The sequence below is a fragment of the Centroberyx affinis genome, unplaced genomic scaffold, assembly GCF_046629955.1.
Source record: "Centroberyx affinis isolate AG114_WGS23_722 - 3 ecotype Tasmania unplaced genomic scaffold, CSIRO-AGI_Caff_v1 ptg006480l_1, whole genome shotgun sequence".
Taxonomy (NCBI): domain Eukaryota; kingdom Metazoa; phylum Chordata; class Actinopteri; order Beryciformes; family Berycidae; genus Centroberyx; species Centroberyx affinis.
This window is the reverse complement of record NW_027283284.1, coordinates 71,335-88,727: the sequence shown is the minus strand read 5'-3', so window position 1 is coordinate 88,727 and position 17,393 is coordinate 71,335. Positions and strand designations below refer to the sequence as shown.

The following is a 17,393-nucleotide window of genomic DNA, read 5'->3' as shown; positions in this document are numbered from 1 at the left end:
CGTATTGACAGTAATTATTCTGATCAACACGCCGGTTTCCTCTCAGGATCAATGCTTTTGAAGAGCGAGGGACCGCAGGAGGAGAGGCAGAAAGAGATGGGGGGGGGGGGGGAGATAGCGGTAATAAGGGGGACGTCACACCTGGGGAAAATATCACAGGAATCGACGAGACGCGGGTGTCCCGGTCGCGCTTGTTAGCAAAGGTTAGCGATGGAAATGCAGCCTTAGAAGAGCGGGCATTGTTTTAAATGTGCAGAAAGGGTAGATGGGGGGATAATTAAGGCGTGAAGAGGCAATCTTTGGAAAACTTTGATGCTCTGATAACTGGTTTGTGCTTCTGGAAACATGTTGTGCTTTGTGGTGTGTGCTCCAGTGGCACAGTTGGTTAGTACTGGTACTTCTCAGTATAAGTTTTTGGTACTTATGAGTCATTGTCGTACTAAGCTGTGAGTTTGAACCTCACCTGGAGCAATTTACCTTTATACCGATTCACAATGTAACTTTCTGACAAACACATTGATGTTGGGAGCATATCTATGTTCCCAGGGTCCTATGTTCCCCAGATTTGTATGGCACATAATGGGAACATGACAAAGGGTCCTTTGTTCCCAGGGTCCTATGTTCCCCAGTTCTACATATGTGCTCTCCAGGGTCCTATGTTCCCAGGGTCCTATGTTTAACCCTAACCCTAACCCTAACTAACCATATTAAGCAAATACAGAGCTGGGGAACATCTTTTTCAGGTTCCCAATATAGAGCTGGGGAACATAGGACCTTGGGAACATAGGACCCTGGGAACATAGGACCCTTTGTCATGATCCCATTATGTGCCATATAAATCTGGGGAACATAGGACCCTGGGAACATAGGAATGACTCCTTGTTAGGAAACTAAACTAGAGATTACAGAATTTTCTCAATTTAAGACGATTAACTGAGAATTGTCATCTCAGTTGGTATAACATAGCACTGCCACTGTCAAGGGTTTGAATCCCACTGGGGCCAACAATGCTAATATTGTATGGCACTTTGGATAAAAGCATACAGTACATCAAAAGGCGTATGTTACATGTCACATTGGTGAAAGGGTGGCCTCGTGGTCACCATCCCATAAAACAGTTACTCTGAAAAACACCATCTAATACTAATTTGATGTGTGTGTACGTGTGTGTATGTGTTTGTGCATGCGATATTAAACCAGATATTGTTGCAGCCATTGAAGAAAGAAAAAAAATGTGCTGTGTGGTTCAGGAACAAACTTCACTTAGGCATTGATCGGCATGTGAGATTCCACTGACTGCCCTTTTTGCAGTGGGAAAGTGCCATGTTATCCTTAAACACCCCCGCCCCCCGCCCCTTCCATCAATACTGACGACCTGCGTCCCTCTAAACAGGCGTGGGCTTCACGGTGATCCTCATCTCCCTCTACGTCGGCTTCTACTACAACGTCATCATCTCCTGGGCACTGTTCTACCTCTTCTCCTCGTTCACCAGCGAGCTGCCCTGGGTCCACTGCAACAACACCTGGAACAGCCCCAACTGCTCCGCCTGGGCCGACAACAGCACCGTCAACGACATACACAAGGCCACGCCCGCTCAGGAGTACTTCGAGTAAGTCGGCCCGCACCTCAGTCGGGTAAAACATATTGGCGTATGGTGTCTTGGAATAATGGAAATTAGTGTGCCTGTGTCCTTTGGGTGCCCACACAACCAGATGCAAGTAATGGGCTATGGAGCCAGGACATGACTAAATTTATTCTGCATGATACCGAAAATGTTCAGAACTTCTTTAAAGGATAAGGCCGGTGTTTTTTTTAATGCATTGCTTACGGTCAACAAATCCTATGAAAATAACAAAATCAAAAATGCGTTTGCTCTACTCCCATTATTTTCAGACTTCCCACGTACCGTTTTTAGCCGTCAACCCGGAAGTCATTGGCTCCAACTGTAAGCAAAAAAACCTTGAAATACAGCTCACAAAGACATAGTTTCAATTTTAAAAATCGCTATCTGTTCCCACGAAAAGTCAGGCTGTTGTAGTTATTACCAAATCAAATTCAAATGGGAACAAATGCTTCATTACGCCGGGGACTATTTTCGGTGCTACGGAACTACTTTCCTGAGATCGCAAAGTGTTTACAGCCGGCTTATTAAGTTGTTTGAGGAAAAAGTCGGCCGGCCCGGTGCATGGTGATGATGAAATATGCTGCCCGGAGCAGCAGCATGGCTCTGTGACGGGTTTTTAATCATTTTTTTAATACAATGGAGTTCTATGGCTGCTGGGACATGGCTGCATTGGGCACTGGCTAAATGGACGAGATTTTCATAGGATTTGTTGACGGTAAGCAATGCATTAAAAAAACACCAGCCTTATCCTTTAACAATATGAAGCATTGAGCCTTACAGTGGCCACCATAGAAGAAGTTCCTCTAATGAGGGATGGACTTGGTAGAACAAATATAAGTCGCCTGCTTGTTGCATCCCGCTGCTGCACAACCCCAAAAAAAGAATTGTTCTTTGTGGTAATCCAGGATCAACTGCGGGGGCAGCACTTAAGGGCCGGAAGGGGTAGTACTTACCACCATGCGTGTATGTCAACCACACACACACACACACACATACACACACACTTGAACTGCACACACGCTGCAGGAAGTGCACAAGAGAAGGGATAGGTGCAATGCACTAAGTCCACACCCACACACACATGCGGTGAAGAAAGGGAGGTTGGGGGGTTACAAACAAACCCCCACACTAATTGTAACACTTGACTGAACAGTGGTTTTAAGCAATACTAGTAACTGTTCAAGGGGACGAATAATGCCCTTGTGGTCATAATAATAATAATAATAACAAAGAATTGCAAGATCTAGCTTCGCAGTTGGCAGATACAGTTGCACATACTCTTTGATCACACATTTATATGCACGTCACCATCAGACCCTAGGGTTAACCAGTACAAAGCCTGAAGGGAGCAACATGGTAGCTGTGAGTAAGACATGGGGGTAAATGACTGAATTTAAAGCATTGGAAGTAAGTGAAGTTGCCACATACATCTGCACTGCCAGTGAGAAGACTCCAAGAAACCCCAGGAAGCAAATTAGAGTAACTTTGAACACCTGTGTGTGCGAAGCATAGTTCTCATGCCACATTCATGTCATTCATGTCCGATTTACTGTAAATACAAGCTGCCAACTGACAGAAACGTTCACATCAGCCTAGTGGTAATTATTCGTAGGATATGTGGGATTTTTTCGTGGGCTCTGATATCTTCCACTTGGCATCATGAATTGTGGAAGCGTGTCAACACAGGCAACAAACACAGCAGCAAATGCACTGATATTGGCTGACCGAGATAATAAAAACCCAAATTATCAGTTATATTCACACTGGTATAATGAACTCAACTTATGAAAAGTGTGTAATGTCTGCTGTAGTTTGATTATAGTTGAAAAAAAACCCCAAAATGACTGTAAAAAATACATGAACATTTCTAAGTTGTAGCAACGAGATTCACGTTCTTTCGCTTCTTTTGATATGACGGCATTAATGGAGTATATCTTGTTGCTACACTTAGAAAGAATCTTAACTGCTTTTAAGCATTTATTATCAAGTATAAATTAAGAGATTCACTCCAAAATAGCATCAAAATGTGACACCTACTCAGACAAAATGACTGCTTGCATGAGAGTCAAACTTACACGATAGTTAGTCAGTAGTTATCATGAGACATTCGCCTACAAATAGTAATGTTTTAGAATATATAATCACCTGGTATTTTTAAATATGGAGCAATGAACATCAGGCATTTTCACCCTGAAATGCATGCAGAGTTTAGCTACAGTTAGCTCATGCAGCCACCCTTCTCTGAAGCTGACCAGGTGTCTGCTGTTCCCTCAAGTGAGGGGCGGCTCTGTTGTGACAGCTGAGGCATTTCATCCATGCTAGTTGAGATGGCAGTGTGCTATTTCCATAGAACCACCTGCAGACAATTTCACCACCTGAGTTGAACATATAGACTTATGATCTTTCCCAGTCTCATCTGTCAGGCTGCCTCTGAAAGAATCTGAAGCAACATGTCAACAAGTGTTCAGTAGTTTTATAGTCATTCAGCTGACACACATGAAATAGGTTTTTATTAAATGTAAAATATATGTACACTCAGCATTAGAGTATTACAACATTACAACATTGTATATTTTATATTCTATTAAGTTAAAGGAAAATACAGCCCCAATTTTACCACCTGATATATATTTTCCCACTGTGTTTTCTGATAATTTGGTGATTTGCAGACTAATCTGAATAGGGTATCAAACAATATAGTTCAATGTCTTATAGTCATTTAGATAACTCACATTCTCATAATATAGTTGTCATGTTTGGTCATACAATATATACATACAAGTTTTTAGTTTAGGTTAAAAACAGGCTTGTATTTATTATGCAGGGTCAGCATAACTGCTCCAATTCATTTTACAAGACATGGGTCTTCCACTGCTACAAATGGTTACTACTACTCAATGCAACGTATAAGCCCTGACAGATGTAGCCATCACTACAGAGCCTGGGAGTGGCCATCGGGAGAAAAACAATTTATGTCGTGGCCACGATTTACTGTAACGTGCGCACGATATGCAATTCGAGCTCTCGTTTGAGATAATTCGTTCCCTCGATCTGGTTAAAATGAGCCTTGTTTTGGTTTATTCGTGCGCACAAGATACAATTCATTCCCTTGATTTCCTCTTTACGCACAAATTGCCAAAACGTGCCCTTGAAATAGTGATATCATGCTGTCGATATATAATACATGCGCTCTTCACCAGCTTATAAAGAGTCAGTGCACATATTGGTGATTATGTTTAAATGTGGCCTGTCCTGGGTGTGTTGCAGCACCTGATTGTGTTTACATGGCCTGAAGGTTAAGTGGCTAAATATGTTGCAATATTTGGGGGATTTGCCTATTCAGTGTAAACAGACAATGGATATTAACATACCAAATCCTTACTAGGCCTATCTGCAATACCTAAAAGGTTCCTTTTAAGTTGCATTTTTCCTAAACTGCACAGTTTAACGAAATCGAGGGAATGAATTGTATCTCGTGCGCACGAATGGACTAAAACATGTGCACATTACAGTAAATGGTGGACTCGATTTTTTTTTTTTTCTCGACTTTTTTTCTCTCCCAATGGCCACTCCCGGGTTCCGTACATCACAGATGGCAGATTTTCTGCAAACAACAGTCATCTACTGCTGCACTGTTGCTCAACCCAAAAGAAACAGAAAATTCACATATTTGAGTTGAGTTTTTTTGTTAATGCTTCAGCGTAGATAAATAGCATAGAGTAAAAAGTGGGGTAAAAGTGAAAGTGTCCACTTAAAGTAGTAGTAGTAGTAGTAGTAGTACTGTCCACATCATTTTCACATCTGTTTTGCTACAATAGTGATTCGACCTATGTCAAGTTCATAAAGGCTTTGTCATTTGCAATGCAACGTCAGGTAGGTCTTTCCCAGGAAAAATCCTCTAGCACGCAGGAAATGATGTGTGTTTCCGGCACCAGCAACAGTGTTTTTTGGAAACAGAAAGAGAACTGGGTAGTTAGCATGAGCAGTGATAGCTGAACCATGGCTGAACAGACAAAGAGAAGAGAAACTGAAACTTCATCAACAGAAAAACCCCAGGATAGACATATGTCACAGTGTGTAGACTGTTGCCATCTAACTCTTCTCCTCACTGCCACCGCAGGCGAGGAGTGCTCCACATCCAGGACAGTGGAGGTATTGATGACCTGGGCCGTCCACGCTGGCAGCTGACCTCCTGCCTAGCTGTGGTGATTGTCCTGCTCTACTTCAGCCTCTGGAAGGGAGTGAAGACCTCTGGAAAGGTGGGAAATGACACAGTAGCCATGTTTAATATGATCTTAATATGCTCTTAAGTACAGAGTTAATTCTGATTGTAAGCTAGACAGTGAAGAGGCACTTAGTGAACCTAAATGTGTATGTCTGCACAAGCGTGTGTGTTTGCATATGTGTGTATCTGACTTTGGGTATGTGTACCTACCTATCTTACTCTCTCTCTCTCTCTCTCTGTGCATGTGTGTGTGTGTGTGTGTGTGTGTTCAGGTTGTGTGGATCACAGCCACCATGCCCTATGTGGTCCTGACTGTGCTGCTGCTCCGAGGAGTCACTCTGCCCGGAGCCATCGACGGCATTAAGGCCTACCTCTCTGTCGACTTCCTGAGACTCTGTGACGCCAAGGTGAGCGCCGGGGGGAGAGGAGCGGGAGGAGAGGGGGGGGTACAGGTGTGTGTATGTGTGTGTGTGTGTGTGGAGGGGTGGCGGGGGAGGGGGGGTAGTTGTGGCAGAGAGAAAGACACATTAAAGCAATACCTTGACATTTGAAATTTTATTCTGGTTTTGTTTCTTCACCTAGCACTTCAAACAATGTGTGTGGGAAAACAGACTTTCAAAAAAACATATCAAACCATATTTTTTTTATTGTTGGATATCAGCAACACCATACCATGTATACTGAACAAAAATATAAACGCAACACTTTTGTTTTTGACCCCATTTTTCATGAGTTGAAATAAAAGATCTAAGACTTTCTCTATGCACACAAAAGGCTTATTTCTCTCAAATTTTGTTCACAAATTTGTTTAAATCCGTGTTAGTGAGCACTTCTCCTTTGCCAAGATAATCCATCCACCTGACAGGTGTGGCATATCAAGATGCTGATTAAACAGCATGATTATTGCACAGGTGTGCCTTGGGCTGCTCACAATAAAAGGCCACTTATCTTGGCAAAGGAGAGGCGCTCACTAACACGGATTTAAACAAATTTGTGAACAAAATTTGAGAGAAATAAGCCTTTTGTGTGCATAGAAAAAGTCTTAGATCTTTTATTTCAACTCATGAAAAAAGGGTTTTATTTTTGTAGCAATGGCATGTAGACAGCAAACAGACAAGGACAATGTTAATTTCCATGTCCATTACAACAACAACAATTCACAGTGGTAACAGTCATAGTTCAAAGTATGGTTTGTATGATCAATCCAAAATATCTCTCTCTTTGTGAAACTGTGTGGCAAAAGTTTCTGTATTGACACTTGAACTAACCACAACCAATATGTTAGCATTGCTAACAATCCTCATTCAAACCAGTGGAGACTGTCTGCCTCATATGGAAGGGGTTTAGCTTGCAACAAGCAGTACCATTCACTGTTAAGGAGGAACACAAACAATACTGACATGTTTTTTTTCCAGTTAATCGAATCGCCAGTACAGAAACCGTTTCCCCATAATTCCCCATAAAGTACTTGCTGAAAAATATGTATTCCTCAGGCAAATCCTAGAGGAGAGGAGAGGAGAACTGACCAATTGCTGTTTATGTTACTCATTTGTAATATTTTCCTTATCCGTGAAACCCTCCATCACATCTTCTGACAATATCCTATTTACCCTAATAGCAGGTAGTAAGGAGCTCAATAAGTAAGCTCGCACAACTAAAGGACTCACTTATGGAGAGCGAAAACGAGAGAGAAAGCAAGAAAGAGAGAGATAGAGAGATGCACGGCAGCAATTTGGGAATTAGATTAGACACATGCATGGAGCAGTAATTTGCAAAATTACCCCCCGTATTCACGAGCGTCTTTCATCTACTGCCGTTGAATGAGTTTCCTGCAATTATCCCTAATAATGGCTTTTTTCCTCTCCTGTGCCTTTTGTTTGCCGCTTCACACAAGTGCGCTTGTTCTGTTGCTCCCCAGGTCTGGATCGAGGCAGCCACACAGATCTGCTTCTCGCTGGGAGTGGGGTTTGGTGTGCTAATCGCCTTTTCCAGCTACAACAAATTCAGCAACAACTGCTACAGGTAAAGAGACGGAGCAGGAGGCAGAGGAAGCCTGACAGAGACAGAGAGAGGAGTCGCTCTGTTGCTCGCACACACACACACACACACACACACACACACACGGTACAAGCAGGTGAATTACAATAACCTTTGAAGCTCCTTGAAACCCGCTGATGTCTTTGACACCACCCTGTGCAACAGATAGCTATAACATCTATCACAACTGTCGCACGCTTTGAAAATCATCAGCTTCCCACAGGAAGCTTTTATCTCCTCTTTTGCCCTTTTTTGCTGACTGACATTGTCAAGGACAGTTTTTACCTGCTCCCACAGCAATGCCAAACAATTGAAAATATATTTAAGTAAAACATCAAAAAACGTGTGAGATGTGTGTCAAAGTTGACAAGGGAATACAGTGTTTCTATAGAGCAATGAGAAGTTGTTGAGTTGTTTGAAAGTGATTCCACTATGCCCTTAGTGTCTTTTACTAACTTTTAATAGGCTGCTGTTCCTCTTCCAATATTTAGAATTTGTCTGATGATTGATCGATTGATTGATCGGTTGATTAATTGATCACTTGTTTGATTGACCAGACCAGTTGCCAGTTGCTGAGTGACCCTGTGACTGACGAGTTGGTTGCCTGGCTGGATGATTGACTGACCAAATAGCAAGCTGACTACAGTAGATGAATGATTGACTGACCGATTTACTTACTGACTGTCTGAAGACTGAATGACTAATTTGACTAACTAAATGGTTGATGGGCTGTTTAACTGACTCACTGCCTGATCGCATCCCAAAGGTGCTCACCCGCACTCCAGTCAATACTGACCAACTCATTCATTTATTCATTCATTTTCTCTGATCCTAACTGTCTTTGTTTTTTATTTGATTTGATTCGTGCAGGGATGCCATCATCACCAGCTCCATCAACTCTCTGACCAGTTTCTTCTCCGGCTTTGTGGTCTTCTCCTTCCTCGGGTACATGTCCCACAAGCACAACGTGGCTCTGGACAAGGTCGCCAGAGACGGTATGCCATTGTTTGTGTGTGTATTTACAGTGTGCGGTGGTAGTTAAGAAAAGAGAGACATTCCCCCTTAGATATTCAGGGGCAGTCAACCAACATTTGCTGCCCTGGGGAGCTGCTGTCATTATCCGAATTAAGACTCCCCACCCCCCCCCAGCTTTGATTCCAGTGAAGTTATGATTATGACATCCTCCTATGAAATATCAACTTTCTTGGGATTTCCTGTGCTGCTGCAGGTTCTCCTCACAGGTCAATAATGTGGTGTGTGAAATGAGAGAGAACGGAAGCTATGGCTCATATTAGGATGCCGCATGCTGGATAATCCATAGGCTAATTTTGGCATTATTCCATGACGACTGCTATCAAATGATAATGGAAACAACCCACAGTGGAATAGTAAATGCCAGAGGAGTAGACGCATAATGATGTGCCTTTTGTAATTATTCCAACAGTCAGCGATATTTAAGATGAGCTATGTTTGCTTGCCTGGACTGTAATCGATGGAGCGAACCCACTGTGAACCTGTTCACTGGCTTCAAATGCCACCGGTCCTGTTAGTGGATGCACAGGGTTGCTTTGTTTATGATTTGTTTTTATTGCATTTTTGCTTCATGAGGAATAAATATTAGTATCAGTATACGATGGCAGAAGAGAGCAGATGATGTGACGAAAGTTTTGAATCAGATTTGAACCCACAATGTCTGCATTGGATTGCTTTTTATGCAAAAACTATTGTCGCAGAGCATAGAATAGAGTACAATAGAATAATTGGTAACCCCTCCTATTAGGAAGAGCAACCGACTATTAGGTATTTACTAGATAAATACATGGTAAGAACAGTAAAATACCAAGTAGTTACATGGTATTACACATGAGTTCAATTATCTACATTGTAATGGTCACAGGTTTAGGGATGGTAACAACCTGAGTTTCGCCATTATGAACATTATGTGGGTTTTGTTCATGCTTTTTGTGTACATTACATTGACTTGAATTATTTGGTCGTTAGGTGCTGGGTTGGTATTTGTCATTTACCCAGAAGCCATTGCAACATTACCCGGGTCGTCAGTGTGGGCGGTTATCTTTTTCATCATGCTACTGACGCTGGGCATTGACAGTGCTGTGAGTACACACACATACATACATACACACACACCTGTGAGTCCAGGTAACATGTCTTTCCATCCTGGTGACAGGTGCTGGGTCAGACAGAGTGTCTGGAGATTTCAGTTTCTGTGTCTGTGCGGCTTTATTTCAGTTTTGAGTAGGACAAAGATCGAAATGGCAACATGCCTTTGGGACATTTATTGGATAAAACAAAAATATATAATTTGCAAAATCTGAAACGATTTAGGCTACTCCACATTTTTACCTATAAGAAACCACAGAAATATTAGTTGTGAATTTGATATCAAAAGATGACTTTCTTAATGACAACTGCTTTCTACTCGACTCACCGACAAGTCACTCTTACGCTCACTTTAACTTTGAGTAAACATGTCCAGGTCTGCATCACACACACAATTGGAATGCTCATGGAATATTGTCTTTTCCTTTTCCAATATAATTGTTCTTGTGCACTCTGTGCCCCTGATGGTCACGTGTGTACATCTGATGGCACCAGTGACATTTGGAACTCTACTACTCTTACTTAGTTACTCTTATTTAGTTTCATTGAAGTTCTTGTGTCTTCTGCCCTAGATGGGTGGGATGGAGTCAGTGATCACGGGCCTGATTGACGAGTTCAAATTCCTCCACAAGCATAGAGAGCTCTTCACCCTCTTCATCGTCGTTGCCACCTTCCTCATATCCCTCTTCTGTGTCACTAATGCAAGTATCATGTTGGGACAATCACTGTATAGTCTTACAAACGTACTGCATTTATGGAGATGGACTGTATTTGTCATGTCTGTTGGTGTGTGTGTGTGTGTGTGTTTAGTTTTTGTGTGCTGGTCCACTAAGATTTCATCCAAGACAATAGTCAACATTCATAGAAGTAAGTAAAACTAGGTGGTCTTGACCTAAATGGACAGGCTGTTGTGCCTTCTTTATACTGTTCCACATGCTTTAGAATTTTCACAAACTTCTGTAGCCTATAACATTGTCCTGCTCTCTCTCTCTCTCTCTCTCTCTCTCTCTCTCTCTCTCTCTCTCTTTCTCTCTCTGTCTCTCTCTCTCTCTCTCTCTCTCTCACCAGGGCGGGATGTACGTGTTTACTCTGCTGGACCACTTTGCAGCGGGAACATCGATTCTCTTTGGAGTGCTTATTGAGGCCATCGGCATCGCGTGGTTCTACGGTGAGAAAGAGGGGAGAAAGAGAGGAAGAAGGGGAGAAGGGATGATCCATCTTTTCATGGCCAGCAAAGCTGATGCCACATTAGGGGGTTTGATTAGATGGCTGTTGATGTGGGTCTGCTGTGCCTCAATGCAACATAGTCCTATTAGGTGTAAGGACGCTGAGGCTAAAATGTATTTTCCCATTAATGGTTTTTGACTCTCCAGGCTCTGGTTGGGTCCGTATATTGTTAAGGTAGTAGGATATAGTTTTGGTCCACATAAGAGCTCATTGATGTTGAATACCACTAGTTCTGACTGCTCCAGTGTTGGCCCTGTGTTCACTCAGCAAATGGTGGGCTACCACAAAAATAAAATTGCAGATGGGAACAGACATATTCTGGTTACAGGTAACTAGACCATCAAAATTCCTTTTGGCTCCATCAGCCACTAGGGGAGATATTAATAATTAATAGATGGGATCAATATAAATGCATAAATGGCATTTGATTATAACCTGTACTAACCCCACCTCACCCACTAACCAGAAACTAACCAGAAACAAGAAAAAGAGACATTTCATAAAGAGAAAACCAATCCCTCATTTTGTAGCACCAGCAGGCACAAAACATTACAAAAGATCAGGTAAAAAGGTTGACCTGAACCTCCGTATTGAGTCTCTTGTCTCCTGACTACTATATTTGTCTGTGCACAGTGAGATTCATAAAGGGCTAAATGCTAACTAGGCCCCAGGCAGTGGGGTCAGCATGTTGCCCCACTTTGGTGGGTCCCGACCCTGGCAAGCCGGATAAATCAAGCCTGAGGCTTCAGCGGGCCTTTTCCCAGTCCTTGTCACTGCTGACAGGAACCCTTAACCCCTGGCCTCTGTGGTCTTCTGTTCTGCAGTCCACTACATCAGTACATTCAGCTGTGCTCAATACCTGGCCGTCAGTCTAGATATATGCCTCTGCAGTGAGAGATGCCTTCCAGGCAGGAAGGCAAAGACAGAAGGTAGAACCAGGGGTATGAGAGAAGGGAAAGCTTTGGTTTCTACATTGTAGACTTCCGATGTTAAAACTTTTGCATCTCCTAATTGCAATTCATACAGAGTGTGATGGCAAAAGTCCATATAATGTTTACTCATCTCTGAAACCCAGAAGGATTTCTTTTTCCATCATTAGTTACATTAGAACTGACAAGCCTGTTGTGGAAGCCATATACTGTGTTTGAATGTGTTTCAGGGGTGGACCGTTTCAGTGATGACATCGAGGAGATGATTGGCCAGCGACCAGGCATGTACTGGAGGCTGTGCTGGAAGTTTGTCAGCCCCTGCTTCCTCCTGGTGAGTCTGTGCCCAGGCTTTTCACACTGGGAGACTGTGACGAGGAGATGTGAATTGAAAATGGATAGATGGATGGAAGTGTTTGGACTGTGAGGTTAACTTTGTCAATATTTGCCGTTGGCTCGTACACAGTGTAATATGTCCACATTGGCAGTGACAACAGAAAAAGGAACAATTTTCTCTCTACCCACAACTTACCTTGTATTGACAGTACAACATCTGCAGCAGGAATAGAGGAAGTGGATATTTTGGCTGATTACTCCTCCTCTTGGGGCTGGGGCTTGGCCCTGGATACAGAAACCAAGGAGGGGTCAACAGTTGCGTGTATCCAATTATTCTTTGCATCAGTGCAGAAGGCAGCCACTTATTAGAGTCAGGGTTGCAGTGACAACAGGGCAAGAAGTGCAGCCCAGATGTTGCCTGATATCAGACAGAATTGTCAACTCGTTCCACTCCATTTCCATCTTCAGTCTGACATTGCCTCCACTCTAACCGATTTCCGTGGGGGAGGGGGATTCGATTTTCCCTAACCAATCACTAGAGACCAACGTATCCGCCTGAATCTAATGTCATTTTAAGTCGACACTGATGCGAAAAAAACATTTCCCCTTTGAATAAATGCCTTCAAAGCAGAGTGCTGTTTGGATTTCAAAGTAATTGCTACTTTTAATCGATTTAGAACAGCCTGGATAGCAGCGTCTATCTTGTCTACAGCGGTCGCCATTGTTGTTATTACTCCTCCTTGGTTCCGGCGCACAGCTTGACAACGCTTGACAAAAGCTTGACAACGCTTGACAACAGCTTGACAACAGCTTGACAACGGCGTTAGTCCCGCCCATGGCGCTGATTGGCTAATCGTTAGTCCCCCCCCCCAGCGCTCATTGGACCGGTCGATTTTTCAGCCGAGAGAAACCACTGTTTCATGTCACGATGCCAGACCAGAAGCAGTCAACTCAGTGGAGTGGGCGGATTCAAAGGTCTGGACCCATGCAAGCCCAGATGTCCTTATCCCCAGAAACTTCCTTTAGCTCCTCCTGGGGGATTCCTAAGCACTCCCAGGCCAGCTGGGAAATGCAGTCCCCTCCAGACCCCGAGGCTCCTCCCAGTTGGTCGTATACCCCCAAAGGGAGGTGCCAGGGGGGCATCCTTACCACCTCAATTGGCTCTTCTCAGTGTGGAGAACACCAGGAATGAGGCCAGCCACCCTGTGGAGAAACCTGATTTCGGCCTCTTGTATCCTCAATCTCTTTCTTATGGCCCAAAGGTTGTGGCCAGCGATGAGGGTTGGAACAAAAATCGAGTGGGAAATTGAGAGCTTTGTTTTATGGCACAGCTCCCTCCTCACTCCTATGGTCTGATACAACACCTGCGTTACTGCAGCCAATGCCCCTAACCGGTGGTCAATCTCAGGATCCTTCTTATTCCCACTTGTTGCCAATAAGACCCCAAGATATCTGACTCCACTTGGGGCAGCTGCTCACCCCTCACTTGAATGGGACAAGCCACCTTCTTCTGGGACAGAATCATTGCCTCAGACTTGGAGGTGCTGATCCTCATCCCGACCATGTCACACTCAGCTGCAAACTGCTCCACTGCACATTGGTCCAATGAAGCCAGAAGGAAGACATTATCCGCAAGCAGCAGGGATGCCACCCTAATGTCACCAAACCAGACACTCTCCAGACCTTGGCTGTGCCTTGATATCCTTTCCATGAATACCATATGAGAGGAGAGGAGAGGGGACAAGGCACATCCTTATCTGAGTCCGACGGCCACTTTGAACAAGCTTGACTTAATGCCAAGAATGCACACACAGCTGTCGCTCCTAGTGTACAGGGACCAAATGGCTTTTGAAAGACTAATGAAGATGATGTAAATCTTTTTTTCTAAAATGGAAATTATAGCCTCATCAAATGAGATCTATCCCCCTTTTTCCATAGTTCATGGTGGTGGTGAGCTTTGCCACGTTCAACCCTCCTAACTACGGCTCCTACATGTTTCCTACATGGGCTAACATGGTGGGGTGGTGTCTGGCCATCTCATCAATGACCATGGTGCCTCTCTACGCCATCTACAAACTCTGCACTCTGCCTGGAAAGTTCTGCGATGTAAGTCTGAGCTATGCCTTGTTAACAAAAATGAGGTGCATTGATTTATTATAGTTAGTTCTATGACAGAATTCTTTCATCAAGGGCATTCCTGCACCTGAAAAATCCATCCCAGGGATACTGTCATCAACTATATGTTTATGTATATTTTTAAATATTCAACATCTTATTTATAAACGTTCTTAAAATGTGTTCAAATTGCCCTTCTCCCCTCCCTCTGTATAGAGACTGGCTTATGCCATCACCCCAGAGACAGAGCACCACTTGGTAGACAACGGGGAAGTTCGGCAGTTCACGGTAAATGCATACGGATAATGAAGAACACGCAATACAGGCTTTTTTATTGTTGTCACACTGAAACCTCATATCTCCACTAGTTTTGCTCAGTTGTTGTTCTGGGAAAAGGGAATGATTTGAAGAAATGAAGGATATGTACACAACTAAAGACAAGACTTTTAGAGTTAAATCACAGTAAAAGCAGATCTGATCTTTTGCTCCTGTCCAAACATGGAAATTTGTCTTTTGAGTTGTTTTATTTACTTATTTCAAGGGTAGGTCCTATTTGTAATCTTCTGATTTCTGACCATCTGCTGTACAATGCTTTATTTATTAAATTTTGATTAGAATTCCGTTGCTTTATAAAGTAAACCCACACAGATTATGACATTCCCTCTTTAGACAGTAATGAAGAGATCATATTCATATCACATGGGAGAAAAGTGAAAAGAAGCCCACGCAGGACAGTAATATATGCTTTATCTCATGGCCATATTCTGTTGTTGTTCCCACAGCTGCATCACTGGTTGGTGGTCTGAAAGCTACAGAGAGAGAGAGTGTGAGAGAGAGAGAGCGAGAGAGAGAGCGAGAGAGAATGGATGGTTTCAGATGGATGGATGCACAGCGAAGATCTGAAGAGCCAAGCAGAAGAGAGAAATAGCCATTGAAAGTGATGATAACGATGATGACGACGATGACGAAGATGGTGGTGGGAGATGTTTAAAAGTGCCGACATAAAGCCGTAAAAATTGTAGTGTTCTTTAATTTCATCAATGGATGTGTGAAGCTGTGCTGTGACCCTCTTCACCATGGTGTTGACACAGGTGAATGGGATTCAGTCAAACAGGTGATGTGGTGTTCAACCTGCTATTCCCATAGATACAAAGCTCTTCATCAAAGGCGTACCATACAACTCTTAGTCTGTTATTTTTCCTCACAAAGCACTTGTAACATAGTGTGAAAAAAGGTTCAGAGTGTGTTAGAATCGCTGGCATTCCTCATTCAAAACAATGAGTACTGCTAGCCACAAGCTAAAGAAAGGTGCAGAATCCCCCCACATTGTGTCAAGTGTCTAGTGATGCAAAATAAAAGGATAAAATTAAAAATGATGGAAAAGGAGATGAAAACTCATTTTGTTACTGCAGATGCCAGGGTGAAGATGTTTAGATGCTACACACGTGAAGAGTTTTTTTTTTCCAAAAACACTATACACAGTATCTTTTTTTTCTTTTAGGAAAAAAAAAACATTACCTGAAGTTTGCTATTCCATATCTCCAAAAAAAAACAGCATGTGTAAAAGTGTTGCCATTGTGTCAACCAAAGACTTAAGTTACCTTACCTCTCTATTTTTATTCTCAATCAATCATCTTAAAACAGCAGCTGGCGCTTATTTTCAAATGGTGGATATTGCAGTTTGGAACAAAACTCTTCAAGTATTTAGCAGGCAGAGATATTGAACGAATGCCAAGTTATTTTACTAGATCCCAGGCAATATCCATTTCTTTACTCTTTTTACAATGACTGTTATGATGGCTACTGTTGTCCACCAATGTTTACTCCTACTTTTTAATTTCTTCTTTCTTCAAAATTGTGTGAATTGAGAAAAGTGAGGTATATTTTTGTTGGTGTGAAATCGAAAAGAACAAAACAATCGCTACATCAACAAAAACTAAAATAGTCATTTCTGAATAAAACAAACGCTGCTGAGATTATAGAGATTATTATAGAGTATTGAGCTACTTCTGTATTCTACCTGAGCTATGTTTAACATTACACATTTCTAACCAACACACACCTCTGGAAAAGGATTGATTGCAGTTGCAAGTCAATAGAATTGATTGTCTTATAATAAAAGCCAGTTCCTGTTATTCTGTCCCTGCTTTTAGATTGAATTATATTGAATAGACCAAGACCACAATCTGACAAGTGGTTCAATTTTGCAGTGTAGCGTTCAATACACTGGTGTTACGGTTACTGAAGACTTGGGTATACTGTTATGGAGGGGTGGGTTTACAGTAACACTACCATCCAGCATATTAGTATAATAGTAATTAGGCTGATAGGTGAGTATATTCAAAATATTTGGTATTATGTATACTTCATATACACCAAAAAATCATCAGTGTTAATTAACTCAGAGTGTAAAAAACAGCACTATGCCAGTGTTTATGTATATTAAGTCCACACCTATCAGAGTTAATATAACACTTTTAGATAGTTTTGAACAGCACTACACTGCAAAATTTGCTGTGTAACATCAGCTTATTATACTTCAATCTACCAAAGACTAAAATGGACTCAAAAACTGGTTTTAAGCAGATACCACTTTCTCACATGAGAGCATAGGAATGGGTTTTTTTTTTTCTTTTTTCAAAATAATAGACCTCTTGATTGTTAATATTTATGGCACCAGGACAATCTCTCTCCCCCTGTTATAACAAATTAATGCTAAGGCACCACTGCATTCTTTTTTCTTTTCTTTTTGTATTCCCACATATTTCCAGATGGTGGTTA

The 17,393-nt window shown here is 42.3% G+C and overlaps 1 protein-coding gene across 1 annotated transcript; it reads left to right on the top strand.

Moving 5' to 3' along the window:
* Positions 1-1,393: 1,393 nt before the first annotated feature.
* LOC139638675 (sodium-dependent dopamine transporter-like) lies at positions 1,394-15,418 on the top strand (the record flags this gene model as incomplete). Its single annotated transcript, XM_071512741.1, has 12 exons — positions 1,394-1,610; positions 5,746-5,884; positions 6,123-6,257; positions 7,769-7,872; positions 8,758-8,882; positions 9,889-10,001; positions 10,581-10,709; positions 11,077-11,176; positions 12,395-12,495; positions 14,436-14,603; positions 14,829-14,900; positions 15,395-15,418. Coding segments are annotated over 12 exons (1,427 nt in total), but the record flags the coding sequence as incomplete, so codon positions are not given.
* Between the last annotated feature and the right edge of the window lie 1,975 nt (positions 15,419-17,393).